General features: G+C 42.0%; 1 protein-coding gene across 12 annotated transcripts in view; it reads right to left on the bottom strand.

The window, feature by feature from the left end:
- The window catches only part of TPK1 (thiamin pyrophosphokinase 1), a 417,079-nt gene that overhangs the window by 222,295 nt on the left and 179,356 nt on the right, over positions 1 to 15,428 (bottom strand). For all 12 annotated transcript variants that reach the window (XM_084857754.1, XM_084857759.1, XM_084857756.1 and 9 more), the window contains one exon: positions 10,606 to 10,678. In XM_084857754.1, the coding sequence (XP_084713880.1) occupies positions 10,606 to 10,678 (73 nt within the window). The remainder of the gene's footprint in view (positions 1 to 10,605; positions 10,679 to 15,428) is intronic.

The raw sequence follows: 15,428 nt of genomic DNA, 5'->3' as shown, positions 1-15,428 counted from the left end.
TTCCTTCACACTCAGAATTTGTACTATAACAAGTATTATAACTAAAGAAAAGAAGCCCTACAAAAGTCCTACAGCATGGTTGGCTGGGGAATGCTGGTAGTTGTAGGACTTTGTTGAGTATCAGTGGTAGGTACAGTACACTTTTCCTGTCTAAACATGCATAGGATTGCACCCTAAGTTTAACAAAGAAGGTTCTGTTGGTGTTGCTTTCCTGGTAAGCCTCTCTACCCCAGAAAATTCTGAGTTTTTCTGAGAAAATAATCAAAATCCTCTCCTCCACTCCAGTTTTGCAGCCTGAAAATGGGGCTGTGAAAGTGGGGAAGTAATATTCAACCTATTCAATCCATATTCAATCCAGCTTTACTTTTTTTTTTAAAGGCACTCTTTTCTGCTAGTTTGTAATACCAAAATTTGGAAAGCATTGCAATGAAAGCAAATTACATCCATAAAATGTTTTAAACAGTGACAGCTTAATCTGAAATGGAAATTGAATGGAATCAGTTCATGACTGAACCTCTTCAAACAAAAAAGAGAGCACTGGAATTCAAGACATGGGATGCAAATTCGTTTGTTCCACTTAGTTAAGTGAGAATTAGCTTCATTTTGGGAACCCACCATTGATTCTTAAGTGTAGGACATTTCAGAACTAGGGGCGTAAGGACTGTGTAAAATCCGCTCCTTCTGCGTTTTGCAGATTGTCAGGGCCTTTTGTTCTGTCATCCGCTCACAGGTGGATGTGTATTTTTTTTTTTGTCATGCAGAAAAATATATAAATAATTACGTAAGTATTTACATAATTTAAGAGCCTCGTGTGGCGCAGAGCGGTAGGCGGCAGTATTGCAACCGAAACTCTCCCCACGACCTGAGTTCGATCCCAGCGGAAGCCAGGTCTCAGGTAGCCGGCTCAGGTCGACTCAGCCTTCCATCCTTCCGAGGTCGGTAAAATGAGTACCCAGCTTGCTGGGGGAAAGGTAGTCACGACTGGGGAAGGCAATGGCAAACCACCCTGCTATAGTCTGCCATGAAAACGCCAGCATAAGTGGCGTCCCTCTAGGGGCCAGTAATGACCCGGTGCTTGCACAGGAGGAACCTTTCCTTTCTTACATAATTTACCTCAGTACATAACATTTAGTGTTTCCATTCCATTCCATTCCATTCTCATTCCATTCAACGTTTCTTCAGTAGAAACTTACATATTTTCTTATGCATTTATATAAGTAAATTTCAGTAAAGTAAAAAAATCATCCAAAAGTCCACGGACTCAGCGTGGCCTGAGGGGATTGCTCTACAGCAGATTCTGCAGGTCGGATTCTTAGAAATCCGAGCTCATTTTAGTCCACCTCTAATTTCTCCAGCATCCCTATTCAGAACTCATGTTCAACAAAATGCTCAGCAAGTGATAGTAGGCTATCTGCTATTAATTACAATTGTGTTTGATTTGTGTTGCCGAATGTGCAAGTATATACACATGTACCTGCCAACTTAGGTTAACACTTCATGCATCAGATGAAGTGGACTCTTGTCCATGAAGGCCATAAGAAATTTGTTTGTTTTTAAGGTGCCACAAGTATCCTTGGGGTTTTCTTTCTGCAATAGGCTAGACATAGACTAATAGAAATGGTTCCAATGGAAGACTCCTCCAGCAAAACACTTCTAATACTTCACTGATAGTAAATCAACAAGTGAAAAACCTCCCATTAAACTTTATTCATAAGCAGCTTTACTCTTTAAGTCCCCTACTCTACATAATAACCAGGAAAGATAAGCAGGAATCAAGAATAATCAAGTGTATACCATTTGCCCTCTACACCACTTATATGATTGATACTCTGTCCAAAGACTAAAACTAGCTGCTATATAATCTTCATATAATATTGCTGATATCTGAACGAAAAGCAAGTTGACTTAAAGGTTCACAAGGAACTTATGCATCCACTGATTAGCTTTGGGGTTTTTGAATAAGGGGATATTAATAACAATGCTACATGTAGCTTAATGTATTCATTAATACCGCAATGGGTCTGATGGTCCTGGATGTTATTCCCTAGAGACTACAGATGAATTTAAGGCACAATCCTATGGATGTTTAGACAGAAAAAAGTCCTACATCTCCCAGCATTCCCCAGCCACCATGGCTGGCTGGGGAATGCTGGGAGTTGTAGGACTTTTTTCTGGTTAAAAATACATAGGATTGAGCCCCTAAGTCTCACTGGAGTGCTACATTTTTCAAGCAGCGACCATGTTTCCATATGTGCATTTAACCGAATGGACAATGTGTAGTAAGCAGCTGCTTCTGTAACTCCACCCACACTTAACATCCCAGGATGCAGTGGTACTGATAACAGTGGAATATAGGCCCTTCCTAAACACATCCTTCATGATAGCCAGGAAACAAGGGGCTGCACATTAGTGGTCAAACTTGTATATTATAGGTGTGTCTGTTTACCACGAAGGGCTGATCTACATTGTGCCCGCCATTGCAATGAATTCGGTGTCCCATCGGGTTAAACGCTCTTGCATTAAAACGTGATTATCCACACTCACCCATTTTCCCCGTTGCAATGCTTCATCAAATGCGCAAGCTCAGTTCACACTCGAGCGCTGTGGTGTTTTCCTGCGCGCGCTTGTCTGATCTCGGATGCTAAGTGGGGTCGGCCCTTGTCAGTAGTTGGATGGGTGACCGCCTGGGAATCAGGCTTCCTGCATTGAGCAGGGGGTTGTTGTATCCCCTCAAATGAGACCAAGTTTTACCCCCTCCTATCCCCTGCTCTGGATGTTTTTTTTTTTAAATTCAGGCGTTATTCTCGCAGAATCGGGGCTTCTCCGTGATGTTTTTTTTCCTAATTGAGGCATGAGCTTCGAAGCTTAGAGGTTTGCGCGCACATCCAGCCCTTTGCTTGTTGCTAAGGAGACAGGGGCTGCTGAGGAAGCTATGTGATCGGTAGCTGGAAGAAGACAAGAAGACATGCTTCACAACTTCGAAGCTTCGAAGATCTTGCCTGAATTAGAAAAAAAAAAAATATCGCAGAGAAGCCTCGATTCTGCGAGGATAACACCTGAATTAAAAACACACACATCCAGAGCGGGGGATAGGAGGGGGTAAAACTTAATCTCATTTGAAGGGATACAATAACCCCCTGCTCAGTGCAGGAAGCCTGATTCGCAGGTGGTCTCCCATCCAAGCACTGACCAGGACCGACCCTGCTTAGCTTCCGAGATCAGACAAGCGCGCGCACATCCAGCCCTTTGCTTGTTGCTAAGGAAATGGGCTGCTGAGGAAGCTATGCGATCAATAGCCGGAAGAAGACATGGGGCTGTTGAGAGCTGTGATTGGACAGGAGGGAAATACAACCACCGCCACATATGGACAGGCAGGGGAGGGGACTACGACTGGATATGGTAGCAAAGGCAGAAAATCAGAGCACATTAAGGGGAAATACCGGGATATTAGGGTACTGAAAGCGGGAGCACGGAAGTGGGAAATTCCGGTTCCAATTCGAGGCGGCTACTGTGTAGTGTGAAAGGCGGGCAGTGAAACCTCATTGGAAGCGAAAAAAGGCAGCAAGTGTAGATCCAGCCGAAGTGTTCTAGTTATTACTTAAACATTTTTTTTTTTATTGTACCATCTTCACCACCCTTGTAGTCACTATTCCTCCAGCTGGTTCAATCAATGTTGCATCTTCTAGTTCTGGTCAATACTGAACTCTTGACATTTGTAGTGTAGTAGCAGGATATGGTTTAGTCTCTTCTCTATGACAATAGTAGTAGTAGTAATACTTCATATTTATTTGATGCCTTTTTATTGTTTGAAGCACAGCTGTGCACAAACGGCCTCTCAAAATTCTCCAGCCTATTTTTGGGCAGAGAAATTTGGGGACATCACCGAATTTCTCTTAGGGGCCAAGAAATTCTCCAATAGTTTCTCACAGATAGGGCTCACTACTGGCAGGGGTTGTAGCACAGGTTCTTTCTTTTTTCCTCAAGGTTTTGGGTTTATTGCACTGCTTCTGTAGGTGGGAACAGCATCAACTTTTTTCAGGCAGAATTTTGAATTTCTTTTGGTTTTTGAGCTTACCTAATCACTGTGAGATGGCCCAGAGTGCTGTGCGTGTTTTCTCTCTCTATTACACATCTTTCCATTGCTTTGCAGGCTCCCAGGCCACTTGCACTTCCTGAACTGAAAAAGCCCCATGGGAGGAATTGCCTCATGACATCTTCCTCATGCTGGCTTTAACTGAGTGCAGGAAGCCAAGGAGGCTACAGGCTGTCACAAAGATTATTGTACAGTGACAGACAGGACACTCATGTGCACTCCTCAGCCACCTCATAAGTAAGGTAAGCCCAAGAACCCCGAACCCAACCATGAGAATTTCTCTGAAACGTCTCCTCCTTTCAATTTCTTTTCAAAAGCAATGTTTTCTATCCAATTGAATGAGAACAGTTTAAAAAAATGTGGGAGAAATTTTCGGCACAGCACTAGTTTGAAGCACTTCACACAAACACACATACACCATCTTAATAACCCTTACAATAACCCTGCAAGGCAGCTCACAAGTGGAAGCTACAGCTAGAGAGGTCCAAGGTCCACTCCTTGGAGTCAAGGGGCAGTGGCACCCCCTGGGGGTTAAATGGATAAGATAGGACAGGGGTCCCCAACATGGTGTCCATGGGCACCATGGTGCCTGCAGGTCCCCAATGTGGTGCTCATGGGCACATGAAAATACTTTCAAGGGGTTGGACAAATTCCCGGAGGAGAAGGCTATCAATGGTTACTAGTCCTGATAACTATGTGCTACCTCCAGTACCAGAGGCATTGAGCCTATGTACACCAATTGCTGGGGAACATGGGTGGGAGGGTGCTGTTACGCTCATGCCCTGCTCGTGGGTTCCTGGTTGACAGCTGGTTGGCCACTGTATGAACAGAATGTTGGACTAGATGGACCCTTGGTCTGATCCAGTAGGGCTCTTCTGATGTTCTTATGTCTTACTTTTATATTCGTCATTTTAAAAATATACATACGTGGATTTGTATGAAATGGTTACATCTTTCTAGCAATTATACGTGGGGCTTCAAGAAAAGTGGCCCGAATATCCAAATAAGTATCTATTTGAAGGTGACGTCTATATGCCATCCTTTCAAATACTGAAAGTGTTGTAAGGTCCTCAAGCCACTGCATTATAGGAGGTGAGTGTTTATCCTTCCAATGTTGTAATATAAGTCTTTGAGCTGTCAAAAGGATAGAGATAATCCATTTATGCTGACCGTTTGTTAATTTCCAGGTGAATAATTTAAAAGAGTGTGTATATTAGTGAATATTGAAGACTATTCCGGAACACCATTTTTCTGTGTAATAACCTCCCTGCAAAAAGCAGCAACGAATGGACATTGCCCAAACATATGTTTAAAAGAAGCATTAACTGTATTGCACTGCCAGCAATGAGCAGAATTAGACAATCCCGCAGTAAAGAGACGTTGCGGTGTCCGGCAGACACAAAGCAAAAGTTTTTGCTGATTAAGATGCAGCCTAAGATCCATAGACGTGAAAGGTAAACACCAAAGCGGCGATCCACTGAGTAGACATTTTGTGGTGGTGCCCACAGCAGTATCTCAAATTCCCAAATACATCCATGGTTCGAAAAAGGGTTGGGGTCCCTGGAATATGAGATCCAAAGCAGTGGACCGTAGTTCAGAATGACCAGGGACTAGTTCTGGTGCTTCCTCAAAGCCACTGTTACTGGAGAGTTCAGTCCCTGAGGGGTCCTGGGCAAGGATACCATCCCCTCAGCAAGGGTGCAGAAGCTGAGGGTAGTCTGGTCTAGGGAGTATATAAGCATTCATTTTTCTGCTTCCTATGACCTGTGCAGGGTTCTGAAAAACCTGTATCTGACCATCTTAGTTCTATGGGATCTTGATCTTGGATTGCATTCTGCCTGCCTCTTTGTTTCCTACTCTCTCCCTCAATCCCATATTGCTTGCCAGACCTCTTTCCTCCCAATCTGTCCATAGTATTCAGGTTTGCAAGGACTGGACAGTTTTAGCTCAAGGAGCTAATGAAGAAGTGTATCACTGAAGTTCAATCCAGAAGAGACCACATGCTGCAGTTAGACACAAACTGCAACAATCAAGAACAAAACAATAATACTAAAAATAAAATAAAATAAAATTCAGGTTTACATCAGTAGCTGCTGAAATCCACAGCATATGTAACAGTTATGAATCAGAGAGCTTATCACAGTATGAAACTAGCACAAGGCAAGCATGAAGTCCTTAACTATGTTTAATCATGGAATCATAGAATAGTAGGGTTGGAAGGGGCCTACAAGACCATCGAGTCCAACCCCCTGCTCAATCCAGGAATCCAAGTCAGAGCATCCCTGACAGATGGCTGTCCAGCCTCGTCTTGAATGCCTCCAGTTTGGGACAGCCCAACACCTCCCTAGGGAATTGGTTCCACTGTCATATTGCTCTAACAGTCAGGAAGTTTTTCCTGATGTTCAGCCAGAATCTGGCTTCCTGGAACTTGAGCCCATTGTTCCGTGTCCTGCATTCTGGGATGATTGAGAAGAGATCCTGGCCTTCCTCTCTATGACAACCTTTCAAGTACCTGAAGAACGCTATCCTATCTCCCCTCAGTCTTCTCTTCTCAAGGCTAAACATGCCCAGTTCTTTCAGTCTCTCCTCATAGGGCTTTGTTTCCAGTCCCCTGATCATCTTCGTTGCCCTCCTCTGAACTCTCTCCAGTTTGTCTGCATCCTTCTTAAAGTATGGTGCCCAGAACTGGACACAGTACTCCAGATGAGGCCTAACTAGTTCTGAGTAGAGGGGAAATAGTACTCCACTAGTACTAGTAATCCTTGATTCAATGCTTACAGAATGTGGCCTTTAAAACTCTTCTTAACCAGTGGAATATCGTCTTCCATTTAAGTCTTCAGCTTGCCAACTGATAGTAATTAACTCCACATCCAGATCAGTGGAGGCTGGTAGCTCTGATTTCAGTGGGGCTGTGCATCCTCTCTGGGTTTCAGTCTGAACCAGCCAGAACTCTAAAGGAGCTATCCAAGGTGCTGAACCTTACAGTTTTGGCTGGTTCTGACTGAAACCCACTGAAATTGGAGCCGCCAGCCTCCACTGACACATACATTGCTCCATCTCGATTGCTCAACTAAGTGCACAATTCTATGCATGTTTAACCAGAGAAAAGTCCTACAATTCCCAGCATTCGGGGAATGTTGGGAGTTGTGGGACTTCTTTATGTCTAAATGTGCATAAGATTGTGCCTTAACACAGTTTAAACAGCAGGTCCCTGCATTTAAACATTCTGAAAAAGCTGTATTTATCAGACTGTATGTGGGCATTTCATGCTTTTACTGAGTATATCTGTAAAAGGTCAGCATGAAATGAACTCAGAAGATTGAATGTTATGAGGTTTTTAAAGTTTCAGACATGAACAACTTTTCAAAATTACTTCCTGGTTCAAGCAAATATAGTCAACTTTTTAGGCAATCACTCTCAATTATTCCATTAATCATCTCCCTTTTTCTAGCATAGGCAACAGCCACCCATATATAACTTAACTGAATACCAGGCAACCTATTCTATCACTTCCACTCTAATTTAATCAGTTTGTATTAGAGTTCTTGATTTTAATCAGAAATGAAATGAAAAAGCTTTTCCCAATTTGCTAAACAAATCTGGTGGGCTGTTTTGTTTGTTTGTTTGTTTGGCAAATATTTAATGTAAGCTAGCACATGCACATTTCTCAAATTAGTCAAATTCAAAGATTTCTGTAAATAGTAAAGTCAGTGTTCGTAATCACTAGATGCAAATGAACTGCATCTCACCATCAGCCTGAAAAGTACCCTGGAAGCTTTACTGAAGGGGGAGGGAGGGAGGGAGGGGGGGAGGGAGGGAGGGAGGGGGGGAGGGAGAGAATAAAAATAAAAAGAATGAGGTTTGGAAGGGCTGGCTCAACTGCACAAGCAATCAGACTGGCTGCTTGGGACGGTTATATTTTTGGGACACCAATGAACTGTGTTTCCTAGGTGTGTTCCAAGATCCCTTCCAATGTGACAGTCACAGAAGATGCTGGGATAAAAACTTGGATGGAGTGTGCCTGCGCGTAATCTGAGGGCTGAGTCCCAGCATCTTCTGTGGCACTGCACAGGATCCTTGAAGTGGGGAGTGGTGGGATGTCCCACTGTCAGGTTGTTCAAGGACATCCCTTTGAATTAATCCTGGAACTGCTGCAGTATAAAGAAGAGGGCAGATTAGGGCCAAGAGTAAACAACAACAACATTCAGTGCTGATATATAGCACTTTCAAGTGTTCAAAGCACTTTAACCACTATTTAAATAACACTATTTTGTTGTTATGCCTCCAACAACTCTGTAAGGTAGGTCAGTACTGTTATCTGTATAGTGTCTTGCCAAAGGCCAAGCACTGAGTTCACAGAAGTGGGATTTGAATTGGGACTTTCTGGTTGGCAGCTCAGTCTCTTTACCACTGCACTAGCTCACAAAAGTAACCATACTGGGTTGCATAAGAAGCCAGGCTAGTATCAGTAAGCACTCCGGGATATAACTGATGTAAGTACCCATGGTAAAAGTGAGGCCTGTTCCAATGTTACAGTTATGTAATCCCATCATGTGTCTTTGGGCACTTGAAAAATTTTACATGTCAGACTTGCATAAGATTCCTCCAGAGTTTCTGCTGGTTACTTACTGAGGCTCACATCCTGAAAATATGAGCATGGAGCAGTACAAATTCAAACTCATCAATTCCCTCTTAATTTGCAAACCCTCTCTTGGAACCTGATGACATTATTTCTGTCTCTGTTTCAAAAATGGGCATTCATGAACTTCCAGTCTGCAAATCCATGGTTATGGCTGTTTGCAACATGATGTTGCAACTGAAATGGAGTGTCGGCAGTCTGCATCACTTACAACTGGCCAAGTTGCTTGCATAAACAAAAAGCGTGTGAAGCATACAAATTCAAATTAATGGAGTTTATCTGTTCCTAAGATGGACGGTGAATAGCAGAAACAGATTACAGTAATCAGATATCCAGAACATTCTAGACTGACTTGAGTACTTGAAAAGCCATAGTTACACACAGGTAATCCAGGTACATAAGAACATAAGAAGAGCTGTGCTGGATCAGACCAAAGGCCTATTGAGGCCAGCATTCTGTTTGCGCAGTGGCCAATCAGCTGCCTCTGGGAAGGCCACAAATAGGACATGAATGCAACAGCACCCTCCCTCTAGGGTTCCCCAGGAACTGGGATACTACCTCCAATACTGGGGGTACCATACAGCAATCAGGTCTAGTAGCCATAGATAGTCTTATCTTCCATGAACTTGTCTAACCCCCTTTTAAAACCACCAAAGTTGATGGCCATCACTACATCTTGTGGTAGCGAATTCCATAGTTTAACTATGTGCTGTGTGAAGAAATACTTCCTTTTATCTGTCCTTCCTCTGAAACAAGGTAAATATACTCATTCTGGCCTTACTTCCCTCTTTGTCTCCTGATATAACTCTCAATCTGCCCCTTGCATGGCCAACCCCATGTCACTAAAACTGAGGTCTTCCCACTGCACTTAGGCCTCCCCAAACCCCCTTCACCATTTCCATAGCACCTTTCCTGCTCCATATTTGGCAAGCCAAAACACCCTGCCTCTCATTGTTCTTACTCTAACGCTGTTATTTAGGGATATTTGAGAAATTTGTTCCAGTCTATTTTTAATTAGGATTTACCAGGTCTTTTTTTTTTACCCAGTTCACACCTTCCAGACTGAACAAGGACTCAGATGCAATTTGTGGTTGAAGTCCATACATCCCTAAGCTTGCAATGTGATTTGCGGACCAAAAAAATTGCATTCAACAGCATGCATACATTTGAAAAATATGCATGAAAAAATACATACTTTTGAAAAATGCGCACAATACACTTTAATCAATGGGAGAAGAATGTGTACAGTTTAAAGATGTGTACAACTGATGCATATATTTGGAAGAATATGCAGGAAAATACCCATGGATTTTCATGTAAAAAAAAAGTTGCAATCTGATGTGGACTTGAGTCAGAACAAGCTTCAAAATGGACTTCGGAGAACTTCGGCAAGTTTGGGTTTTGCTAATTCGCACATCCCTACTGTTATTAGGAATGGCGTGCTGGTCCAGTGCTGGGGAATAGCGTGCTACTCTATCTTTTCCGTTCTGTAAATATTTATGGTAAAACTAAAAACCTTTATACTTCAGTTCTATCGTGTGTGCCCCAAGCCTCTGCAACAGTTTTGCATTCATCAGGCAGCTCACATGCACGTGTGAACGAGGAAATTAGTCGCAAAAGATTAATGCAGAAACAAGACAGAATGAACTTATGGATGAACATATGCAAAAGTGATATGGACCAATACTAGGCTGGTTCACCCATCCCTCCCTTGATGTGTAAGTTTCAAAGGAACTCAGAGTTCCTTATTCAGAATACAGTTTGAAAATCAATGCTATAAGGTGATATATTTTCCCAAAGCCCTAGCCAAGTGAGCATTAAAGACGTTTTCCAGGAAATGTTAGTTCTTTGGCTTAAAAAAAACCTTACTTACCTTAGCTGTATAATACTTCTTCACTTCAGGCATAATAGAGTCAAAGTCCCCACTGATATAATCCGGCAAAAAGCTGAAAGAAAAGCAATTTTTAGTTTAAAAAAAAATGAAACTATCTTCTTTAAATTTAAAAGGTGAGAAAGAAGGAGAATAGAATTCTGAGCTGGGGCGGTGGGGGACAGGGTATGCAAACTGAAACAGCAGCATCTATATCCAAAGTTAACTTCAAATGAATGGATCTAAATTTCAAATCTAACCTTCTAAGAAACTGATGCCTTAGTTAGGATGTAATCATTTGCATGCAGTTGCGAATGAGATCAGCTGGACTCGTGCATATATAATGTTCGTCCTCGCAAATATTTAATGAATGAAGATTATAGCAGGTATCACAATTCTTTCTCAGGGTACAGTGTTTCTGCAGTCAGGAAGTCCCTCAGAATCTTATTAACTGATTCTCCACTCTATCCCCAATCCGTTTTATAATTCATGGTGTCTAGGAATGTTTGTGTATTCATCAGGGATGGTTAGGGAAGGAAGGAATCTCTCCTGTCACAGACAGGGCTAGCTTTCCTATAACTCTACCGTAGATGAGCTGAAAAGGCTGCAGAACAACAATTAGGTTATTCTTCATGCTGGGGTTTCCAGGGTTGCAAGAAACTAGAGAGATTGCCTCCACATACGAGAACACTTTATGGAATGCATGAAGAAAATCTACAGCAGAACTTCTATTTCTGCCACCCCACACTGTGTACATGCAGAAATGTTTTGTCTCTGTTCTCTTTTTTGATGAAATTACTATTTTTCCCCTCATGGAACACTTGGAACTGAAGTTGAAGTTGCATGTGTAAAAATGAGTTGAAATTTTGTTAGCCTACCTTTCTGCTCAAACAAAAGCTTACAGCTACTTGGAGTTAAAGACAGCAGTTGTTGCCCCTCAGACTGCAGTCAGTGGGTTGAAATGAAATGGATGAACCCATAATGCACTGGTGCATGGACCAAAGGGTACAATTCCTAGCAGCTTGTTGGCTAAACTACATGATATGTTGAATACATAGTGTGAAGCTTACTTACCCTCTCTTCCTTTTTTACTTATAAGTAAGTGCACAGCCCCCTATCCAGATCAGGACCACCGTGCACAAATAGGGGCGGTTGAAAACTTCCCCTCCTAGATGCTTGATTTCCTAAATTCACCCTCCCCTCACTGAGGCTAAAAAGAGAGAAGCACCTCTCTATGATTTGGCATTACACCTGAACAACCCTGCTATGTGCTTTTTGGGTTTAGTTTTTGTGAACCGCCCAGAGAGCTTCGGCTATTGGGCTATAGAAATAAATAAATAAATAAATACGTTCCACAGCAAGAGAGAACTTCCCAGCTTGCGTCATTTTGCAATACTTAAGCATGGTTTACTAGGTTCTGACACTCCAAAAACACAGAGGATTTCAACAGTGACATTAAGTGCCAAATTAAGGTTTAAGATCAGGACAATTAAAATACCCAGCGGCAAGGAAATGCAAAAGTGAGCAATGAAGCAATTGCTCAGGGTTGGATGGTTTTTTTGTTTTTGCATTTTAGTTGTCACACTTATGCTTCAAATCTTCACTTAATGGAATATTTTTGCCGTGAAGCTTTTTTTTTGCCATTGAATGCAATTCCAAACTGAGGGGTACACTGAAGAAGTAACACATGGGATACTGTTGGGCTCCCGGTGTTCAAAAGCAAGCATCATAAACAGATGATGCGTCTACTTTTCCCTTGAAAATCCTGAATACCCTATGCAATTGCTGATCATCCCTGAGCCAACAGAGCTGTTGTGAGCTGGTAGTTATCAGGATTGATTTGTCTTTCAGTCTGTCCAATAGGAATCGGTTATCAGTTAGCTCCCTATCTAGCCACACTGTCTTTTATAAATTAGTTATTTAAATAACATGGCATGCGTCTGAGCACTTGATTTGGTTTTCATTCTCTAAACAACACTCTAGATTAGAACTATTCAGAATAAGGAAAGGTTGGGTTAACCTATTTTCTACTGCGAAATTGTGGAATATTTTCGCTTTAAGTGCTATTGATTTATTTAACAGGATTTATATACCGCTCTGCATCTAGCAAGATTCCCAAGTGGTGAACAATAAAAGAAAGATAAAGAATCAAAATACAGATTTAGAATATTTAAAACCTATTATATCAATAAAACCGTAGCTGGTCAATCAGGGAAGTCTTAAGTAAAAATATCTTCAGCAGGCACCGAAAGCAAAACAGGATCAGTGACTGCCTGACATCAACAGGCAGGGAGTTCCACAGAAAGTGAGCCATTACAATGAAGGCTCCACTCTTGAGTGGACTTCAGATGGACCATAGGTCCATGTGGAACCACCAGGAGAACTATTTCCTGTCCCAATAACTGTAATTGTTACAGTTGGGCTGCCAGTTTTCCGTAATGCCACTGCCAGACCAGATCCAAAGAGGAAGGTGCATAAATATTGGCTTGCGGATATTCCTTTCCGGTAGCAGCCACTCAAACCTCCTGGAGTGCCATTCCAGAGGGTATCACAGCCTTCGGGTGGCTTTTTGAGGAGTAGAGGAGGCTGCTTGTGGAAGGGAGAGGCTGAAAAACCCCTTGCATACATGTGTGGAAGATGATGCAACACCCTTTAGATCTAGGCCCATGAGAAATTAATGGGTTTCCCCCCCCCTCTTTTGGGTGAGATACTTTGTAACTTTGTTCTTCTTTGTTGTTGCCAGTAAAAATTACCCCTAAAAGTTAATGATGCATCATGTTTGGGATTCATAATGCCTGCAAACAAACAAGCAAACAAACAAAAATCCTTCAAGACCTGTGGGCATTTTATTCAGCTTTAAGCCTTTAATGGCATCTCTCCTAAATATATGTCATCTTTGCAGTAAACAACACAAGAACTGTGGTGCTGAGGTATTTAATTTACTTTAATCACCTCACTTGGTATTTTATATCAACTTATAAATTTTATGAATCCTGGCATGGCTTGTGCAATCTATTTTCCCCCCAATTAGCACTTACAATGATCCATTGCACATTCTATAGAAAGCACTGTAGAACACTGTATTATGCATGCAGAAAAAGGTCAAAACATAAGGAAAGTGTGATGTACAAGATTCTGCATGGAGGCTCTACTTAAAAACCAACTGGCATGACTCAGCTTCTTTAGTGGGACATCTGCACATATACTCTGAAAGTTGTGGATTCTCTCGGCAGTGTTACTGTGTATATTCTATATATACAGCCAGAGTGGGTTGGTGGATGGAGGGTTGGACTTGGACTAGGAATATCTGGGTTTCAAATCTCGACTCTGCCACAGAGAACCCTGGGTGACCTTGGCCAAGTCACCATTTGTCAGCCTAGGCTACTTCACAGGGCCATTTGGAAGATAAAATCAGAGGAAGCCAATGACTGCTTCCCAGAGCAGCTTGGAAGAAGGGCAGTATACAAACATAATAAATAACATGTCTGGATTGCAGCCAAGAGTACAGCCCAAACTCCCACTGCTGATAATAACAGAGAAGCCAAATTCTATGTTTTCTCCCTCATATCTAATGGACAGTTCCCACTCCTGATTAAATCAAGGACAAGATGTAGCAGGACAATGCCAGGGAAGATTTCTTTACTTTCTTCTGCCTTCCCGATATTCATCTCACCAGCTAAACTCTCATTCATATATGCAGCTACCGTTATACTATAATAATGTGTGTCGAGGAGCAATGTAAGCCCTTTGCCACCATCATGGAGACCAGGGGAGGGAAACCTCAGGCCTGTGGGCCAACTCTAACTCTGCTAGGGTCCCAATTTGGGACCAAGTTGGGGAAGGCGGCTCTACACCATGACTCCATCCATGACTCCATCCAATACTGGGTAGGAGTGTAATGGTTCAGTGGTAAAGAACACACTTGACATGCAGAAGATCCCCTTGATCCATGGCGCTTCCAGTTTGACAGATAGATAGGGATAGGGATATATGGAAAGACTTCTGCCTAAGTCCCTGGAGAGTCAGTGCCAGGCAGAATAGACAATACTAGAATAGATGGATGGATAGTTTGATGAATAGATGAACAGTAGTCTATGCAACACCACTCCAGTAATGGTACAAATAAAGGGTGGAGAACACCAGTATGGGAAGTGCCATGATCTGTTGCATTGTAATGTTACTGAACTCATGTGGGCTGGATCCACAGGAGTGTGGCAACTAAGTTCCTCCTCTCAGGTATAGAGGAGTGGGGCTGCCAAATGGTTAAAGATGAGTTAGTCTCATGCTCTTAACTGATGAATTAATCAATCTACCACCACTCTAGAATAAATACCACACAATCTAATATTTAGATACCATTCTGTGGTTCCTTAATGAAAGTAACAGTTGACTAAGTAACAGACATCTCATTTATTTTTGGAAGGTCATCTTTAAATGCATGTAATCAATCATGAGATGCACAAAAATTATTTTTTAAAGGGCTATCAACATTACACATCTTTTCACAGTGGGCATTTTTGAAGTTCACCTTTTAAATCTCCAAAGAATATATTAATCACATTGATTAAATTCATTGTTACTGCTGCAGCTAAATCCTAGAACAGTCGTCATGTTAAGTGAGGTTACCTGTGTTAGTGAGGCTACTGAACTGCAGTTCACATACAGACAGATTGGACAACATTTCTTTTGAATGGAGATCTAAATTGGTCAAATCACTACCACCAGTCATGATTTCACCTATGCTATTGTGCAAATTAACAAGGAATAGGTGTGCCTGACTCAGTCTCCATTTAAGGTTTTGTCCACCCCTTGTGAGCAAATCTCAT

Source organism: Heloderma suspectum, chromosome 5 (genome assembly GCF_057233095.1).
Source record: "Heloderma suspectum isolate Gila_16-S chromosome 5, 16-S_ref, whole genome shotgun sequence".
Taxonomy (NCBI): Eukaryota; Metazoa; Chordata; class Lepidosauria; order Squamata; family Helodermatidae; genus Heloderma; species Heloderma suspectum.
This window is presented reverse-complemented; position numbering and strand designations above follow the sequence as displayed.